The sequence below is a fragment of the Tenrec ecaudatus genome, chromosome 1 (assembly GCF_050624435.1).
Source record: "Tenrec ecaudatus isolate mTenEca1 chromosome 1, mTenEca1.hap1, whole genome shotgun sequence".
In the NCBI taxonomy this organism is placed as follows: Eukaryota; Metazoa; Chordata; class Mammalia; order Afrosoricida; family Tenrecidae; genus Tenrec; species Tenrec ecaudatus.
The window spans coordinates 197,314,154-197,329,882 of record NC_134530.1 but is presented as its reverse complement, the minus strand read 5'-3'; the positions used below and the strand labels follow the sequence as shown (position 1 = coordinate 197,329,882).

Sequence of the window (15,729 nt, the reverse complement as noted above, 5' to 3'; positions counted from 1 at the left end):
GCCACTGGACCCAAGGACTTTCTACCAATTGGCATGTGATCTTCTACATTCGGTGTTATTGCATGTGTTTCGGGAGTCTGAAGAGGACTTTATAGATTGATATCGGACACATGGGCTAATATTGGACTTATGGACTTGAACTGGACTGGGCTATTTTCTCAATGTTCAATTGCTCTTGTATATAAATCTTTCCTATACACATATGTGTGTCCATGGATTTCTCTAGTCTACTCAGACTAACACAGGATGGCTTCCCTAAGTAAAACAAATGCATCATACACATGCAAGATGCTAACAAAAAATAAGCCTATTAATTATATTTTTGAAAATCGAAGGCATTACCCGTATTTGTAGAAAGAGGTTATTTTTATGTTTTAAGAGAGCCAGCCAGGCGATCCTGGAACTCTGCCTGTGAATTACACAGATCCCCCCTTCGGTGCACGAAGAAATGCTCTCAACTGGGAAATCCTGGCCCCTTTGATTTCCCCATTGACCCAAGCTCAGGTCTCCGTGGGAACTGCACAATGAATCTCTCCAGCCCCTTCCCAGCTCTTGGGCAATGGAAATGGGCTTCCCTGGTAGATTTGGAAAGGCACCTTCCCATTCCTTCCCAAGGCAAAATAAACGTTTTCTGTGGCATCCTGTTTCTTAATCTACTGTGACAACGGCGGTCTCTGCTCTGATTGGAATTCCCCTTGATCCCAGACAAGGCCTTTTACGTGTGTTCCGTGGTGGTTCTCCTCTGCGTCACTAGATGAGGCAATCAGGATTCCTTTCAATTATAAGGAGGCCTCTCCTCGGAGTGGGATTTCTGTGTGTGTTGTTGGAGTACATGCAAATCCCGTAACGCTAATGGCTCTTAATGAGGTGCTTGTCTTAAAGGCCTTCTGAGTCTCGCTGGGTGGGGGTGGGGAGGGTCCAAAGAAGGGCCTTTAAAGCAAGCTTCATCTCCTTTCATTCTAAACCCGTCTGCATCAGAGACTGAGATGGGGTTCTGGAAATTCTGAGTCCGTCCCCTCCCCCCCATGTTAGACTTTGAAATTTGCCCTTTCCATTTAAGAAGCCAGCTGGCAAGATGGGAAATAATCCTGAGCCTAAGATCACCTTTTCTCCACACCTTTCCTCTGATAATACGTGTTTTTCTTCTTTTCCTTAGAAAGAGCCCGGGACTATCTACACAAGACTGGCAGGTTTATTGTGATCGGTGGGATCGTCTCTCCGGTCCACGATTCTTATGGAAAGCAGGTGGGTGCCTTCCTTCCCTTGCAGTGGTCTTCCCTTTGGAAGCCAGGGCTTCTATCCCTGCCCCCAAGGAGACCTGACCTTTCCAGCCTGATGGACTGAATCAGAAGGTCGGTTTTAACAAGCTCCCAGGTGAGTCTTATGATGCGGGACCACCCCATTTTTTTTCTTATACTCCGCAGATGTTGTGTTTTTTTTAATAATGTCAAGGTTGGTGGCAACCCTGCATTGAACAAGTCTACTCGTGAATTTTTCCCCAAAGCAGGGGCTCACTTCATGCCTTTGAGTCACATTTTGGTTATTTTCATAACACGTCAAACTTTGTCATAAGCTGTTGCCCACTGAATAGACACCCCAGTCACTGGCAGTAAGTCTACCAGGGCCGTAGCAATCCTGCAGGACAGGATAGACTTGTTCCTGGGGAGCAGAAGGCCTCATCTTGCTGGTGGACAACCTCAAGCTTAACCCATTGTGCCCTCAGGGACCCTAGACTGTAGTGTAAACATCACTTTTCTACGCCCTGGAATACCAACCACCAACCCCCTCAACACCAAAATTGTGTGACTTGCTTTCTCATGATATTGGCTTCTGTGGGGTGATCTGGAACCAAACCCACACATCTTCAAGGTCTGCTTGTTCAGAAGAATCACCTGGATCGGTTTCTTGGGGGAGGTTGGAAGTTGGGGGGTGGGGTAGAATGGGGAGCTAGTGACCATGAGTACAAGGAAGAAGAAAATGTTCTAACCTGACTGTGGTGATGACTGTACAAAGCCTCTTGATGCAATTGAACTAATGAATTATATGATATGTGGATGATGTGTCAATAAAATTATTTTTAACAAGATCACCTGGAGATCTGCTTACACTGGAGATTCTGTATTCCTGGAGTGGAAATGCAAATTCTCAGCAGGGCTCAGAACCAGTTGCTCGCTCTAACCTGATAGCTGCCCTGGCCCAGCCCTATCCTCTTCTCTGGATTCCAGCCACGCCTAACAAATGGGTGTTGGAGCAGCAGCTGGGAAGACCAGGCTCCACACCTGCCCAGGAGCACGCATCTGCTCCCAGCACCTGGCCCCACGTGCGCTCACTAAAAGAGGAGCAGGCACACCTGGCTACTGGCTAGGGGCTGAGCTGCGTTGGCGATTGTTCCCCTGCACTGCAGTGGGGGGACAGCTCTACCTCTATGTACTTCCCTGGCTACCACATGCTCCCAGAAATCCCCACTTCCTCCCACTTGGAACTTGATGGGCTCTGAGGAAGTCCCCTAGCCATCCAAGACAAGGCCACATTTGCTGTGCTGGGTCCACGTGTCTGGAAATCCCGTGGCTGTGGAATCTGTTTCACCTGCTGACAACTCCATGTGTGCCAGGCTCGAAGTGGGCCCCGGAGGGTGTTCAATGACTGATTCTTCAGAAGTAGATCTCCAGGCCTTTCTTCCAAGATTCCCCTGGGTGGGCTTGAACCTCCAAACATTTGGTTAGCAGCAGAGCATGTTAGCCATTTACATCACCCAGCATCCAGTGTATACCCACACGTAGTAGGCTGCATACCTGGACACCCACTGACTGGCCCCACCGAGGTGGCAAAGGCCACACCGCCTTCCTTCCCTTGTCTTCCCCTCTGCTACTCTGTGTGTCTGTGTGCCAAGTGGGCAAGAGAAGGGTCACATCCTTCATTCTCTCATCCCGGAGAAGGGGCTGGCTACCGAGGGCGTGTCAGGGAGCTTGGGGGAAGGGAAGGAACCTCCTAACTATCCTTCTGTTGCCCCCAGGGCCTTGTGTCAAGCCGGCATCGTCTCATCATGTGTCAGCTGGCAGTCCAGAATTCTGACTGGATCAGGTAAGGGCTGGCCCGGTGATGCCATCAAAGACAGTGGGGCTGAGAGGGGTCGCCCTGGGGCTCATTGGTGGTGCGAGGGGACAGGGGAAGAGTGATGCTGGAAAGGTAGGGGGAAGGGAAGACCTTCAGGAATGACCCAACTGCTCTCTCCATGGCCACCTTGTTCTGTACAACACTTCCAAATGAAACACTTCCCAGCCCCACGCCACCCTCGCTGTCCTTCCTATCTGTACCAGAGCCTAGAAACACGGTGGGGATAATTCTACTCTGTCGTATAGTCACTAAGAGTCAGAATCGAATCAATGGCTCTTAACAACAGGAAACTCAGGAGGGGTTTGAGGGGGGTGTGTGCTTTGTCTGCTCAGAGTGACCAGAAGCACCACCAGCATCTGGGTGAGACAGGGCTCCGAATTAAAAAGCTTTCCCATCTTCACTTCCACTGGCTTTCAGGGCGGTGTGCCCTAGCCTTGGCTGCTTCCCATTCATGAGCCGCAGATCCAGTGCAGACAGACGGGCCCCGCTGCTCTTTACCACACTCTCCTCGGCGTGGTCAGGAAAGACCAGCCCCTGGAAAGGGGCATCATGCTTGGTAAAGTGGTGTCCGCATAGATGGGCTCAAACAATTGTGAAGATGGCACAGGGCCTCGCAGTGTTTGCTTCTGCTGTACAATTGGCCACTCCTAACAATAACACCCTGTCTGCCCCGCGTGGGCTTCCGAGACCTTAACTCTTTATGGGACTTGAAAGCCTCTGCGTTCTCGCTTGGAGCAGCTGGTGGTTCTGAAAGGCTGCGCTTCCAGTTAGCAGGCCAATTTGTAACCCTGTGCTGGCAGGGCTCTGAGCTGGCAGGCAGGGCAACCCTCGAGCTCCTGATGTCATTAAAGCAAGCTGCCGCTAATTATGTTAATAGAATCCCAAGAAGAGGCCTTTTAGTTAAAAAATAATAATGCATACAATCTGTGCTATCATCTCCCCTCCCCCAGTGGAAAGGGGAGAATGACGGGCACTGACCTGGGAGGGAGGGCGGCTGGGGGGGGGGGGGCGTGAAGAGAAGGCAGTGATGCTGACATCCGTGTGGAGAAACACAGGATGTTTATAGATTTCCTCATCCCCCCACCCTGGCCCCCCCCGGAGAGGCTAGGTGGGGAGACATCTGCCTTTCTCAGGTGAGAAACAGGCCCAGCGAAGCCGGCGAGCCAGGAGCACATCTGGGCAGACCAGGATTCGTGACGAGGCCTGTGAACGTCTCCACTCATGAGCTGGGGAAGGTTGAGCTCACGGGGGACACTGTGGGCAGGGGGCGCTGGCTGCTTGGGTGTGATAGGATGATTCGGTAGGTAGTCATCCGGTGACGAGTTAAGCAGATGTTTACCGAGTGTCTGCTGCCTGCCTGCCCACAGCGCCCTCTGGGGAATGGGGATGACAGGATGGGGAGGCATTCCAGGCAGGTGGTCAAAGAACCCAGGTGTCTGGTGGTTGTGGGTTAGGCTGCTAACCTCCAGGTCAGCACTTTGAAACCACCAGCGCGCTTGGGAGAAAGAGGAGGCTTTTCGCTCCGGTGAAGAGCTGTGGTCTCCGATACCCACGGGGGCAGTTCCACCCTGCCCTGTGGGGTCGCTGAGTCGGCGCCGGCTTGATGGCCATGAGTAGGAGCTCTGAGGGAGCTGAATGTAGCCTCCGTAGGGGCCTGAGAGCCAGCCCAGTGCCCTGCCCGTCTCTAGCCACGTGTGTGCTTCCCACTGGGAAGTGGGTGTCCAATTCTGGGGGCGTCAGGCTGAGAGTAAGCTGACTCTCTAAGGTTTTGGGTTGGTGGATCTTATCTCTGGGAACCTTAGGTGTGTCTGCTTGGGAGGTGGGCAGGGAATGCTCAACTGAGAATAAAATGAGCAATCGCCCAATTTAGCAGCTCATTAATTTGATCAAGCTGGAGTGCTGCCTCCGTGGAGGGCTGGCTCACTGTTCACAGAGTGATGTGTGGGAGGGGTTGGCTGGTCTCAGGCTCCCACCTGACAGCCACCAACCCCCTCCGGACCCTCAGGGCACCCCTCTGCACAGGGAGACAGACGGCTGAGTCCCCAGGGCTCATAGCCACTGCCGAGGAGGGCCTGGCTCAGTGAATCGTGGTTACGGCTCTTCAAGGTCCAGAGGAAAGTGGTCATTTTCGCCAGGTCCGGGACTAAGCATCTCACATGTATAACTTCCTCATCCTTTCCCCTCACCCCGCCACAAGATCCAGTCTGTCGCCATTCCCATGTTACCGAGGGCAAGACTGAGGCACTGAGGGATCGCATTACCTTCCCGAAGTGACATGGCTTGGAGAGGGCTAGGGCTGGGATTAAATGCAGGCAGAGACGCCAGCATCCCATCTCGAAAGCCTCTGCCCCACTCATCTCATTGTGCAGAGGAAGAAACTGAGGGTCAGGAAGGCACCCCGCCTACCTGTTATCCCAGTCAGGCGGGAGGGACAGTGCGGACTGGCCTCCGGCGCTCTCGGAGCAGGGTGGTGGTGAGGACCGCTGTGTGTCTGACGATGACAACTAAGGGGAGCCTCTTTGTGCTTACACTCAGGGTAGACCCATGGGAGTGCTATCAGGACACCTGGCAGACGACCTGCAGTGTGTTGGAACATCATCGGGACCTCATGAAGGTGAGCAGGGCCGTGGCTGAGGAGTGGGTGGAGAGGCTGGGTCTGAGGCAGAGCCAGGCCAGGCCTGGAAAGGAGGCTGCTGGCCTACTGACCTGGTTTCCACTTCCCACTTCTTGGCTAGCTGGAGGAGAGGGCCTTTTATAAGCAGTTCTGTGGGAGGCAGTAGCTTAGCCTCTGGACCACTCCCTGCCTTCCTCCCCCATCTGACCTCCCACTTGGTGGTTGCTGCTGGGTATGGCCCCCCAGGGAAGCTTTTATCTTTGGGGCAAGTTCAAGGTGGGAGAAAAGAGACCACAGACAAATCACATCACCGTGAATGAGGGGGAATGCGTGATGGGGACCCAATGCCCATCTTTAGGCAGCTGGACATCCCTTCCAGAGGGGTAGTCGGGAGGAGATGAGTCACTCAGGGTTCAGTGTAGCAACAATGAAACTCAAAACCTTCCTCTAGTTCCGGAACGCTTCCTCCCCTCCCAATTATCATGACCCCAATTCTACCTTGCCTTGCGGACCTGGTTATACCAGAGGATGTACAGCGGTGCAGTACGGATCTGGAGGCACAGGGAATCTAGGACGGATGAACCCCTCAACACCAGCGGTGGGAGTGGCGACACCAGGAGGGAAGGGGGTGTAGAAAGGGAGAACCTATCTAGGAGATCTATGTGTAACCAACCTCCTCTCTGGGAGGGGCAATGGGAAGGTGGGTGAGGGGAGACGCCAGGCAGTGTAAGATAGGATAAAATAATTATTTATAAACTATTAAGGGACCAGGGGGAAGGGGGGAGTGGGGAGGGAGGGGGAGGGGGGAAAAGGGAAACCGAGCTGATTCCAGGAACCCAAGTGAAAGGAGAATTTTGAGAATGACGAGGGCAACGAATGTATAAGGGTGCTTTGCTCAATTGATGTATGTATGGATTGTGATAAGAGTTGTATGAGCCCCAATAAAAAGATTTATTAATAAAAAAGAAAAAGGATATATATATGATGAACTTAATAAAGTCAATACATCTTTTAAAAAAAAAGAGAGACCACAGACTTATAGGTCTCCAGCAATGGAAGAGTGAGGGGCTGGGCAGGGAAAGGGGGGAGAAGAGGGGCCCTTGTGGGTGGTGCAAGCTATGCACAAGGATGCAGCTTCTGACAGGTGCCCAGATCTGCCAGTCACTGGCCCATGTTTCCCTCTCCTTCCTCCCACGCTAGCCCTGGAGAGACCAGATGCAGCTTCGTCTTAGAGAACATGGGGAACTGAGTCAATGTACCAAAACAAGGGATGCTTGCTTGCTCACCATGCTAGCTGTCCTGGCATTTCTGTCGGGGGCTTGGGGCTGTTCCGGGCTATAGAGATAGACAGCTGGGTGCCAGGTTTGAACAGGCTCTGCCCAGCCGGCTTCCCTGAGATGAGTTGGAAGAAAACACCCATCACAGCAGCTCCATGCCAGTCTATCAACACCCCTGGCGACAAGGTAATAAGCACTGCTTTGAGAGCTCGAAACCTGGCAAATCAAGACAAGAAACAGTAATCCTTCTCACCTCTACTGACCTCGAAGCAGAGCCCTCCCGGAGCCTGGACAGCAATCAAATGGCATTGTTCTGCTGCAGTGGGGTGTCCGGCCCATCGGAGTTCCTCCTGTCAAAGGGGATGGTCAGGAGCTGCTGGTGGCACCCAAGAAAGACTTTCTGACAATGCCGCCAGCACTTGCTGGGGTACTACCCGCAGCTCCTCTGCACCCCACAGTCCAACAACCCAATGGCTGTTCTTTGTCCTTAGGGAGATTTAGGGCTACCAACCATTTGGGGGCACAGAGCAGGAAAGGTTAACCAATCTTATTTAATGAATCAAATTTCTTTTCCCCAGAGAATCTAGAAAAGCTGGGGTTCCTTCCTTCCATGTTCAGAACCCTTCATGCGTGTGTGCACACACACCCTCAGTCTTTGAGGGTCCCCTTGAAAGGACTCCAGGATGTCCCCGGTGACACAAACTTGTGCTCATCTCCTAGCAGGAAGCTGGGCAGTATGAGCCCACCCTGCGGCTCCTTGGAAGCAAGGCCTGGGGATGTTTCTGCGGGAGCGCAGAGCTGGAAAGCCTAGTGAGCAGTTCTCCTCTAGGACCGGCCCTGACCTAGAGCCAACCACACTGAAACTGGCTCCTGTCGAAAGGACTCTTGCCCGGGGGGACACCAACTTGCTCTTCTGCCCTGGCTTCCACGACAGCAGTCCTCACAGGAACCCCACTGTTCTCTCTCAGGGCGTCCATCCATCAGGCCAGGCCAAGATGGGCTCTGCTAACAAACACCCCTGAAGTCTCAGTCACATAAAACACATTCATGCCTCATGCCACCGTCACACAGAAGACTCGTCATGACACTGGTCTCCCTGACCCTCTCGGAGGGAGAGGGGTCTGCGGTGAATCTTCAGCTCGGCGCGTAAGGTTTCGGCCAGCTAGCAACACACAGCGGTTCTGCTCCCACGTGTCTCTCAAAGCAGATGGCCCACCTGTGTCTTCAAGGGGGTGGTGAAGCACATCCTGCCCGGCACCTGTGAGCTGGCAACATGGGTGAGCAGCTCTCCGGACTGCTGCGTGGGGTCTCCCCGTTTGTGTGGCATTTTGACATCCTCATGATGCAGCACAGGAGGTTTGTCTCCGTTTGTGCAGAGTGAAGATGCTGACCCAGAGGCTTTCAGTGCATTGTCTAACCCCACTCAGAGATCCACTCAGGTCTTTCAGTTCCATGCCCTGGGGCGATCCCTTCGCACTTGGATGAGAGTTCTGATGGGAGTTTGCTGAAAGGCTGGGGGAGGAGGGGGGGCGGATCTTCACCATGTACCGACCTCTTTCCCTTTCCCTCCTGCAAAGAGAATGAGTTCCCGGACTGGTGGTGCATACACACTCCCATACACACGTGCTGTGAAAAGGTGCCGTGCAGAGTAAAATATGTAATAGGGTGCTTCTAGCCACAGCCTTGGTTACTCCCACCAAATGATGTTTATTTTCCGAAGGGTCTGGGTAAAAAGGGGAAGGAAGATTCTGATTGAGTTCTGATTCAGCTGTGAATGGGTGTTAATTGGGCTAATTGTGATTGCCACCCTGTTGGGTATATAATCAGCCATCTCTGAATCATGGGGGAGGTTCTCACTACCAGAAAAGGAGAAGAGCAAAGAATGGAGCATGTCCTTTGGGTCCTGGGGTCCCTGAACAGTGAATGCCCTTGATCTAGGAATGGTGGGACTTCCCAGCCCAGAGAGCAAATAAAGCTGAGTGCTTTGGGGCAGGAGGTTTGCTTGTGGAGTGAGATGACTCTGGGTAGTTAACTGCGGGACCTGGTTTGCTGACCCATGGAGCTGGAGCTGCCGGCCTTCAATCTAGGGCCTGTGTTCCAGGAGCATGCCTTTGGGCACTTCTTGGCGGCCCTTAAAGAATGTTGTAAGCTTGTCTGAGGAGGTTCTAAGCCAGGTCAAGGGACTGAGGGCCAGAACAAGGCCTACCTTCAGGCATGGTAGAAGAGAACTTGTCCTGACTGAACAGCCATATCCTGAGCATATCCCACATGAATTATAACCTGTTAGTGTCCCTAATAAACCCCATTATCGTGAACATTGTCTGTGAGTTCTGTGCGGCCCTCGAGATGAATTCTGGAACCCAGCAGAAAAGCCCTGCCCAGGGAAAGTAGAGCACCGTGGAGAAGCAGCTTGTGTCAGAGAGGGTGAAGAAGGATGGAGGATGGAGACATGTCCAACCCCTCTGGTGACAATCAGCCTTGGAGCCAGAGGAGGTCAACTGTGGGCCCGTGCCATTTCCTCCAAAGGGTACGTAGATCAGTGGTTCTCAACCTTCCTCATGCTGCAACCCTTTAATTACAGTTCCTCATGTTGTGGTCACCCCCCTCCCCCCACCGTAACATTATTTTCCTTGCTACTTCATCACTGTCATGTTGCTACTCTTATGAATCTGGCGGCCCCTGTGAACGGGCGTTTGACCCTCCCAAGGGGTCACGACCCACAGGTTGAGAACCGCTGGTACAGATAACTTCTTTTAGATTAGAAGGCTCGGAACGAGGCTAGTCCCTGTGAGGTGGAAGTGAAAGATGTCCCAAATGTCTAAGTCTTCCGAAATGCTAGCCCACTCCATCAACTATGCTCATCCTGTCACCCCACCGCTCAGGGCTCTGGGATTTGTTGCAACAACCCACAGAGCTCACAAACCATCAGGGAAATGGCTTCCGCCCTTGTGAGGCCCGGGAATGAGCTCGGGCCATCGGCTGCCAGCTCAAGTCCCACGGAGTCAGACCGAGGTTAGATGCAGGGTCCAGAGGCCAGAGAGCTGTCTTTGCCTACGTGTTGCTGAGCAAGGCTCCCAAGGGGCAAAATGGCCAAAAGTAGCAGCAGAAGGTCTCCCTTGGTTGGTCAAGCAAAAAAGCTTCAAGGTGGCTCTCCAAGTCCTGGGCCAGCAGTCTTTTAGGGCAATAACTGACATCTGACTGTCCATGACAATAATTCAGCCCAAGAACTAGCCTTCTGTGCATCCCCACCCAACAAAGGGGGTCAAAACACAGTGTTTGGCCCACAATGAGGGCACTGAAGATGCGCCTTTAGCCCTTTGATGTCAAAGGTCAAATTGATGACATGTTAGACATTACTCTGCATGCTGGGAAAGCCAGATCTGGTCTCAAGCAGTTCTGTGATCCCAGGCTGCCGCTTTTCTTAATTAAGCAGAAACCTGGCAGTTTGCCTAATAAGAGAACAGCTTAAAACAGGAAATGTTCTTGTTTTAACACAGATATCAAAGATGATAGCTAATTTGCAGCCTACACCCCCAGGGACACTATATGGTGGTGGCTTGAGTCACACTTTCCGGTAAGGTGGGAACTCGAAATATTCTCCACCTTATTCACATAAAAACAGACAGCTCACTCCACAATGTGCCCAGGTCTCAAAAACAAAGCAACACACTCACTGCCATCGAGTCCGTGACCCTATGGGACAAGGCAGGGCCACCCCTGTGAGTTTCGGGGACTGTCACTCTATCAGAGTAGAAAGTCGTGTCTTTCTCCCCAGCAGTGGCTAGTGGTTTCCAACTGCTGGTCTGGCAGCTAGCAGCCCACCTCCAGGCCTCCTCTCACCGTCGCAGGGGTAGACGGCTCCTTCTAAGAAGTTCCCTGCAGTGTGTACACACGTTCACGTTCCTACGTGGCAAGCACAGGCCTGACTCTTCTTCCCTGACTCAAGAGCTGGGCTGCCATGCCTCCACTCCCCGCCCTCCTCCTGGGACCCAAATGATCTCCGTGCGTGCGCCGCTGGGACACTGGCTCAGAGCGGACAAGGAGAGGACGGCACGCCCTCCGCTTGGAGCCGGAGCTCAGGTGTGCACTGTGGTTTGTCTCCAGGTGGGGCTCTGATTTAATGTGGCAGAAGGAAGGAGGGCCCCTTGAAGGGAAGAAGCAAAGCAGTCGTGAGAGCGGTCTGTGTGAGGACGAGAGGAGGCAGGGGAGGAGGGCAAAGAGAGGTCGGAGCTCTGGTAGCCGAGCCCGACACACGGAGTTTCCAGGCCTGTCCTCAGGATGGGGAGCGTCAAGCTCCATGCTGGAAAGGAGCCATGGGCCTCCAGGCTTTCCCCGGCCCTGGATGGTCCAGGACCCACACCAGGCTGCTACAAACGGTGAACGTGATGGACTACCAGGTTAGAGATTACTATGTCCAGTCCACCTGGAGGCACCGCCAAAGAAAAGCCTTGCGATCAACCTCCAACAAATCTGCTATTGACTGCCCCGTGGAACACCCTTCCACTCATCCTGTGTCAGCGACAACTGGATGGCAAGGGGTCTGCCCCAGTGCCAGCCCTCCAGCCGTCACTTGGGAGCCAGAGCCTGGGCCAGAGAAGCTTAGACATGACAGGCAGAGGCTGTGGGAGAATGTAGCTCACCACGGCCCTCTGCCTTCCACAGAGGGTTCAGAACTGACCCCATGGCTCCTGGCCTCCCCTCTCCTCCCGGCACAGAGGCCAGGCCCACCAGAGATAGAGGCACTTGGCTTGCTAGGTGACTCGGGGCTCTGGTTGGCAAGGTCTCTGAGAATGGGAGGGCACCGGGAGGGCTGATGAGGGCAGGAGCGGGCACTCGGCCAGCCATTTTCTTCTGTAGGGCAGAGCGTGGCAAACAGGGCTGATGCCACCGCCGCAGCAAGAGGGAGGTGGTGGGAGGAAGAAACCCCTCGTCTGCCAATCCAGCTTTATGTGGGCATGTGGCCCTGCTTTTTTTTGGGGGGGGAGAAGAAAATCAAAAGGCAGCCATCAGGCCCTCCTCCCCACCAGCCACAGGTGGGCAGAGGACCAGAGGAGGGAGTTAGCGCCACGGTTGACACCCGATATGCCCGGATGCTGCTGAGGCCAGCTCCTGTCAGGTTTCCCTGCGACCTGCTCTCCGGGATCTGAGGGGCTCACCTGCTGCTCTGCCTGCAGGGAGGGTGGCCTGTGGAAGAGGTGCCTTCAGAGAGTCACTCCAGCCCCGTGGCTTTCGGGTCCCATCTCTCCAGAGTCTGGCCCTCAGGGAGGGGAACTGGAATGAGCAGTGGCCCTTGGTTCCCCAAACCGATGAGCCATTTGTCCCTTGGTTCTCTGTGGCCCCGTAGCTCCCCTCCCACTCACGGAGGGCCATCAAGGGTCAGCTTGCAGTCAGCGGTGAAGACTGTCTTATCAGCGGCAGCCCAGATAACACGGGACAATGGACACTGCACAGAGTTTCCTCTTGGGCCTGGAGCCGGTGCGGGAAGCTCCCAACACCCCCTCCCGTCATGAGGCAAACGTGCAGCACTGTGCCTGGCACCGAGGCCTGGCCAAGAGAACTTTGCACTCCAAGACAGCGGGCGGCGCTGTCTGCATGACTTCCCCACGCGCGCAGACACGGCTTCGTTGCAGGCCCCTGATGCGGGCGAGGAAGGCAGAAGATTCATCAGCTCAAACCAAACCAACTCACTGCTATCGAGGCAGTTCTGACTCTCAGTGACGCTCTAGGGCAGTGGTTCTCCACCTTCCGCAGGCCAGGACCCTTTCATCCAGTTCCTCCTGGGGTGGTGACTCGCACCCTAAACATTCTTTTTGTTGCTACTTCATCACTGTGATTTTGCTACTGTGATGAAACATCATGTTAATATCTGATATGCAGGATGTATTTTTATTGTTACAAATTGAACCTAATTAAAGCATAGTTGACTCATCACAAAAACAATATGTAATTATATATTGTGAAATATTTGTTTCTAATGACAAATAAATGAAATTTTGTCTTGAAGCATGGGGTAGCACAGGTAACAGTCTTCATGCCAGGGACTCGTGTGTGGGCGTATCTGCATGTGGGTGGACCCGCTTAGAAATGGATAGAGGAGCGGTGTCTTGGTTCCGAAGACCATTGGAAATATGTGTTTTCCGATGGTCTTGGGCAACCCCTGTGAAAAGGTCCTTCGGGGGTCGATCTGCTGCTCTAGGGGCAGGTGGAACTGCCTGTGTGAGTTTCGGACTGTCCCTGTGTACAGGAGTAGTCAACCTCATCTTGCTCCCAGCGATGGCTGATGGTTTCCAATTGCTGACCTTGTGGTTAGCAGCCCAGCAGATGGCCACTCTGCCGCAAGGGCTCCTGCCGTGTGCTGCCCTGTCTGCTCGGCTGCCCTGTCTGCACGGCATCCAGTCGCCCCCAGAAAAACTGACGCACAAGAGGCTAACTGTCCAAGGTCACACAGCTAGGGAGGGCCAAGCTAGAATTCGGACACCTCAGGCCATGCCTTTCCTCTTTAACAACCTTGCCTCTTGCTCGCCGGGTCTAGCACAGCCCACCTGCTCCCACCCCTCTGGTTTTCCTGGGTGCTAGGCGACTATACCGCTGGACTAGCTGCTGCCCATTTGGGAATACCCGAGAGACTTTCATGTGTCTCTTAGCCAAGACACTGACCGTGAACTTCTCTCCTTCCCTAGCGAGTGACCGGCTGCATCCTCTCCAACGTCAACACACCTTCCATGACGCCCGTGATCGGACAGCCCCAGCACGAGACCCCCCAGCCCATTTACCAGAACAGCAATGTGCCCGCCAAGCCCACTGCAGGTAGGGGACGTGGGCAGGGCTTGAGAGCGGCAGAGAGCAGACCGTTGGGCCCCATGGTCTGGGGTGGGGCTTACCTTGCATCTATGACAGGTCCCTGTGATGTTACTGCTGCTAGGCTGGGGACTGCCCTTTGAGAACGCCTCCGAACAGGAGAGGTGAGCGAAGCTGGAAGAGTAGGGGTGAGGGGAGGAGGAGAAGAAGGGGGAGGGAGAAGGAGAGATGAAGAGAGATTGGGGGAGAAAAGGGGAAAGAAGCACATTTAAACGGGAATTAAAAGGACAACAGGGAGCATTTTTTTCTCCAGGGAGTAGGGGAGCTTAATGAAGGTCGCATAGCCAAGAAGTATCAAGGTCAGGACCCAGGCAGTTGGTATCCAGAATCCCCAATGACATGAAGCAGGCACCACCAAGCCTGACAGGACATCTAGAACCATAGTGCCCACACGTCGGTCTCAGTGCCAGCACAAGGTCACTTACAACAGTGATTCCATGACATCATGCCCCTTTACAACGGAAACTCAGATTCTGAAAGGTCAGTGTTTTGCCCCACGCCACACAGCTCACAAGTAGAAGAGTCGGCATTCGTATGGAAGGGCCTTCTAACTCTACCAGGAGGCAAACTCACTGCCATCAAGTCCGTGCCAACTCATAGCAACCCTGTAGGACAGGGTAGAACTGCTCCTGTGAGATTTCCTAGACAGTAACTCATTGCAGGAGTAGAAAGTCTTGTCTTAATCCTGTGGGGCAGCTGGAGGGTTCAAACTGCTGACCTTGAGGTTAGTAGCCCAACGCCTTACCATTATGCCACCAGGGCTCCTGTCTAGCTCTAAGGCCATTCAAATATGTTCTTCCAGCTCCAATTCCCAGAGAGAGATTCCAGCAGAGGGAAAACTGCTTTTTCAAGTCCAGATCATAGATGACCGTATGATTGATTAAAAATCGGGTAATTCTCCAAGAAGTCCCAGAATTTCAGTTTGCACACAGCTGCACACAAGGGAACATTCTCTGGATTGGAGCCCAGAGAGATTGTTGAAAACCAGACCCCTCTCAGCCAAATAGAATGCTTGCTTATTTTAAAGACCATCTGCATGGGAAGGAATGCCTTAGCCCAGCAGAATTCCCCCCCCCCCCAAGTATGAACTTTGCCACCTGCAGAGCCTCCTGGGACCTGGGTGTTCCTGTTCAGTGGTGGGAGTGATTAAGGACAGAGTTGGGACAAACCCAGTGAGAAAATGCCCACTAGATAAGAAATGGGAAAAAGTATTCTGGCCTATAGGCCTTTGGAGTGGAGAACATGCCCTAACATATGTTCTGCACACACAATGTTATGCATGCAAGAGGGTGAGGGGAGAGGGGCATGAATAATGTGCCCCTGTATCAGCAGTAAGGAGCCCTGGTGGTGTCGTGGGTTACGTGCTGGGCTGTTAATGACAAGGACAATGGTTCAAACCCACTAGTTGCTCTGTGGGAGGAGGAGGAAGCGATCTACTCCCTTAAAGATGTACAGTCTCAGAACCCCACATGGGCAAGTTCTACTCTGTGCTATCGAGTCGCTATGACTTGGAATGGACTTGAGGTTTGTGAAGCTTGTTTTATGCTACCCAAACACCACACTCATTACCATGGAGTCAATGCTGACTCATCGTGATCCCTGTGGAGTTCTGTTCACCAGAGTAGAAAGCCCAGTCTTCATCCCGCAGACCTGCCGGTGGTTTCGAACTGCTGACCATGCGGATCACAGCCCAACTCATAACCACTATGCCACCAGTGGTTACTTCTGCTCGTGGGACCAAGGGTGCTTCATATGTCCTGCTTTATATTCATTCATCTCAATGTGCCGATGTTTCCTACAATGTAGTAAACATAAGCTGGAAATAGATCCCAGTCTATGGCTCGAGGTGCTTGTGCCTGGACTGCT

General features: G+C 53.2%; 1 protein-coding gene across 1 annotated transcript in view; it reads left to right on the top strand.

The window, feature by feature from the left end:
• The window catches only part of NMNAT2 (nicotinamide nucleotide adenylyltransferase 2), a 199,378-nt gene that overhangs the window by 157,319 nt on the left and 26,330 nt on the right, over nt 1-15,729 (top strand). The window contains exons 2-5 of the mRNA XM_075528205.1: nt 1,157-1,245; nt 3,014-3,081; nt 5,650-5,728; nt 13,686-13,812. Of these exons, the coding sequence (XP_075384320.1) occupies nt 1,157-1,245; nt 3,014-3,081; nt 5,650-5,728; nt 13,686-13,812 (363 nt within the window). The remainder of the gene's footprint in view (nt 1-1,156; nt 1,246-3,013; nt 3,082-5,649; nt 5,729-13,685; nt 13,813-15,729) is intronic.